This window comes from Plasmodium gonderi (genome assembly GCF_002157705.1).
Source record: "Plasmodium gonderi DNA, contig: Pgo-contig_216, whole genome shotgun sequence".
In the NCBI taxonomy this organism is placed as follows: Eukaryota; Apicomplexa; class Aconoidasida; order Haemosporida; family Plasmodiidae; genus Plasmodium; species Plasmodium gonderi.
In genome coordinates, this window is record NW_021629132.1 from 1 (window position 1) to 5,150 (window position 5,150).

The window sequence follows — 5,150 nt, forward strand, 5'->3', positions numbered from 1 at the left end:
TAATATATACTATTTTTATTTGTTGGCCTGGTGATCTCCACTCTTATAAATTACATGTGCTTATGTAACATTATTATTGAATACATTTATTTCTTATTTTATCATAATATAAAATAATTAGAAGTTCTTATTTATTCATGTGGTAAATTTAATTTTCTATACAGTAAAAAAGTATCTCTCTTTCTATATGCTAAACAAAGTTATTCATTTTCGGTGAATAACTTTTGTATAGTAGATTGTTAAATTTTATAATTATATAACTTATAAAGTAACAATACTATTTACGTTTAAGATGCATTATACTCATAATCTACTCTTATCAGTATTGGTACTTATTTTTTATTTGGGTTATTCAGTAATATTAGATAAGGTATATTTATTAGATTAACATATATATATATTTTTAATATTGTCATATAATATCGATATATATTTTTAGATTAGTTCTAATTTGGGATATAAAAAATATGTTTAAATAACATTTCTAATTATTACAAAAGAATATATACATTAAATAAACTAATCTGCAAAAGTAAATTTATGAATATAATAACATAATGCTATTACAAGTATTATTTAATGCATTACTGGTATTGTGTGTCAAATATAGAATAACCAGTTTGTATTGAATTTTATATGCATGTTTTCATTATTTGTCATTAAAATACTCAATACATAAATTACTTAAGTCCTATAGAAATATTTAATAGTAGTTCAGTATTAATTATATAAAAGTAAAAAATTTTATTTATATGTACATTAAACAGGAATTTATATTCTTGGTGAAATCTTATTCCATTGAAGATATAGATGAATTATTTAGAATATAAATAATAAAATTTACCATTCTATTTATGTAAGCTTTTCATATCTCATCCTCTAATATGTTACACATAAATTTAGTCAGTATATATGTATTTTATATTTTTTTTTTTATATATGTAATTTCATTTCTTCTTTTAATTATATATAAAAAAAAATTTCTTTATATAAAAGATGAGTCCTAAGAAAACAGTTGATGCTTCTAATTGTAATGGGTCTATATTTAAATTAGTAGCAATAATATATAATAATTATTTCTTATATTTATATATTATATTTTGTTTGTAATTTATAATGGACACTATAAATGTTGTTTACTATATGTATGTGCCAAATTTTATATTCCATATATTTTCCCGAATTATCAAATAATTATCATTTTTTTATAATTTTTTTATTGTTAAAATTTTTTCTCCTTTTCTGCATATATTTTCTTTTTCTTTAGTAAAATAACTCATTCATTTAATTTTTTTGCCTAAATGCAACGATGTTGAGTACATTGGTTGTAATAACAAATATTTTAGATGCTGTCTTATTATATTTAATCTATTTGATAATTATTATCAATTAAATTATTGTATGTTAATTCAAATGAATGCATTATTTTGAGGTTATCTTTATTTTTTTTATTCAACGTTCTCCTGAACATCCATAGTATTTGTTGTAAAAATGATCTATAAGAAGTATACTGATGACATAGATATAATTTTATACGTATGAATCAGCTATGTAATTTATATAATTTTTTCATATTAACGCATAATATAAATTGAAATTCAGTTATGTATTAAAAACGTTAATATTATATTTAACTTTATACAGGAAGAATATAATCATTAATATTGTAAAAGATATAATAAATAATGTTAAAATAATAGTACGTGCAGATATCACATATGAATGATACGATACTGTAGGAGATTCTTCTTTTGATTCTGCATTCTTCATATATTTCATATTTTCCTTTTTAAATTTATTTAATAATTCACATAAACTCTTATTTTTTCCTTGATCACATATATCCGATAATTGTATATAACTTTTAAAACAATCACTGTTGGAAATGCATGTATTAGACTTACTTCTAAATGTATAATATAGTTCATTCAGTTTATGCAAAACGTTAAAGTTTCCTTCATCTAGATCTTCAAAATCAGTTATACATATATTAGCTACTTTTTTATGTTGACTATTATTTCCTATAGATATCATTTTTTCGTAGACATTTTTAGTATCTTTGAAAGAGCATTTATATAATTCTAGTATTTCTTTTAGTTTGTAATTAAAATATTTACAATATGCTTTTATATCAACAGTGAATTCATTTTTTTCTATATAATCTAAATACAAAATAAGATATCTACAATCTGATTTAAAAATGGACCTTGTATTTTGATTAATCTTTAAATGATTTGTAATACCATTACAAGTATTTTTAATTGTGTGATTATCGAAAGACGAATCATTAATTATATTAGCATTAAAATCATCATAACATGCAGGAAATATGTTCTTAAAATCGAACTAAAAATAAAAATCATAATAAAGAAAATATTGAAATAATATTTGTAAAAAAGATTTTATTCCTATGTTTTTATTCATTTCAATATAATTAAATTAGATAATATAAACTATAACTCATATTAAAAATTGTAACTTACGTATTCTTTTCCACTTAATTTGGGAGACATTGTGTTACATTATATGAAATACACAAAAAAATGTTCTTATTACTGTAAAAGTTTGTAAGTTAAATTATCATATAATATATATAATTTTGCACCATATTTAAGAAATACAGAGAAATTAAAAGTTATGTATTATTTGATATAACCTATATATTAAATTATACTAACATAATTCATTTTCTATATAGATAATAATTTTTCGTGTGATTAAATAACATGAGAAATATATATATATCTTCGAAATTATATAATAATGTAAAATTATAAAAAATATATTTTGTATTATTTTTATATGTATAATACTTATATAAAAAATTAGTTACTTATTATAATAAAATAGGATATATATTTATACAATAAAGAATTTATCTCAAAACATTTATTTATATGTCTTTTCCTTGTTTACATGTACTAGAAATAAATGATTATACATAAATGAAATGCGTGTAATTACCATGAGAAATACATATATTTGTTCTGAATATTATATATCTTTACTTATTATGTATATTATAATGTATGTTACCTGTAATTTAGTCTACATCTATGTAAGAATTAGTTGCATATAAATAAAAATAAGAATATATTATGTTGATAAATTAAGCGTTGAACAATTGATATATTATTATTAATTAAACATATTTATATCCTTTTAACATGCGTTCATAAAAACACTAGAATTACAATTATATTTCTATTAAATGCTATACAGGTATCATGTACAATAAAATTTATTACTTTTAGTACCTATATTAGTTATTTAATCAAATTATTATATAAAACTGATAGATTTGTATTAAAATTAAACAGAGCTATATACATATTATATCTATATTGAATATAGTCCATCTATTTATGTCCCAATATTATATATCAATTAATATGGGATTATGTGGAAAATTAAATTAAAATTATAAATATATACAATAATTCTTAAAATAAATATATGCTATAGGTATCATACATGAATAATAAATACATAATTAAGAAGAATTAATGCTGTATCTACTCAAAACATGTATATATTATATTGTAATAATTGGTGTTATGAATTATATATTATGTTTATACTTTGTATATATCATATATATTTAAAAATTAATTGTGTCAAAAAACACCAACTCTTATTGTTAGTATAGCGCTTTATAGAATTTTTTTTAAAAAATTTAAAATATTATGAATTTATTTATTTTTCTTGTTATTAATTTATTGAGAGTTACTTTATTCTTATAGATATTTTATGTTTTATTAATTTTAATTAGTAATGAATCAATTAAAAGTTAAAATATAACATAATACACGAAAGGAATTTTAAAGTATGGAATAAAATTATGCAATATATTTTTAACAATTTAATTAGTGAAAATACATTGTAGTACATAAATCTTTATTCTTATATAAGGCTTCATGAAAGCATATTTTAGTATCATAATGTAAATTTCAAGTCTCTTTTGAATTTTTCTGCAAAATTTAATATTACATAATGATTCGTGTGTTGTATAAATATTTCTTATGAATAACAGCAAAAATTTTTAATATAATTATTTTTTTTTTAACATATTTTTAAAAAAAATGATTTCTTAATTTATGAATTATAATATGTTAAATATAAAATTTTTAAAATAAATGAATATTTTTGAATTATATAAGTGTAAAAAAATTAGCATTTTATTATAAGATAATTAGATTATGTTTAACATATCATTGTATCAATTATGACTATAATATATTTTTATTCCCCCATAATTATTACTAATTTTCTACATGTCATGAAGAATAATACATTTTATATTAAATTCTTAATTTTTACAATAAATAAAATTATTACTAATACATTTAATTGATATCAGAATGAAAAACTAGACTAATTTACATGGCAATAATAAGAAAGAATTATACACATAAATAAAGAATATATATATATGTTATTCTTAAGAATAACTTTTCATTAACGAAACCTTAAAATATAGTTTCTGCAGAAAGATCATTTGTAAAGCATTTTTTTATTTAATATAAATGTTATTCGAAAAACACAAGAAAAAAATAAGAAAAAAACTAATAATAATATACTATAATAATTGGTTAATAATATGAAAAAATCTTAAATTATGATGTGAAAAAAAAAATTTTTTATACAAAATTATATCATATCATTTCTATTTATATTGCATATGGAGTAAAATATTTACTATTATAAATAAATACCTCATAAATATATTTAAATAATGTTATTCAAAATTTGATTTATTTAATTTATAACAACAAGCTTATGATGAACACTTAATTATTTTTATTATAAGTTAGAGAATCTTATATATTATTTATCATGTATTGGGTACACTGTTCATGACATACGTATAATGTCACATATATTTATTTATTGTGTTTTCTAATGTACCCAATATAATATCCATGCGACTATACAAAATCAAATAAATAACCATACTATATAATGTTGACTTATATTATGTTATTATATAATTAATAGCTATACAATTATTAATATAAATTTATATAATGTTAGTTAAAAGGAATTTTTTTAAACAACATAAAATAGTAACATAATATAATATATATATTATGCTTATAAATTTTGTTATAATTTAGGATATATGTGCTGATTCTTTAATCTAATTTAAT

General features: G+C 18.3%; 1 protein-coding gene across 1 annotated transcript; it reads right to left on the reverse strand.

Moving 5' to 3' along the window:
* Positions 1-1,363: 1,363 nt before the first annotated feature.
* PGO_002050 (variable surface protein) lies at positions 1,364-2,513 on the reverse strand (the record flags this gene model as incomplete). The annotated part of the gene is made up of 3 exons (XM_028691059.1): positions 1,364-1,510; positions 1,618-2,346; positions 2,484-2,513. 3 exons carry the CDS (start codon positions 2,511-2,513, stop codon positions 1,364-1,366), a joined length of 906 nt encoding a protein of 301 aa, XP_028546860.1.
* Between the last annotated feature and the right edge of the window lie 2,637 nt (positions 2,514-5,150).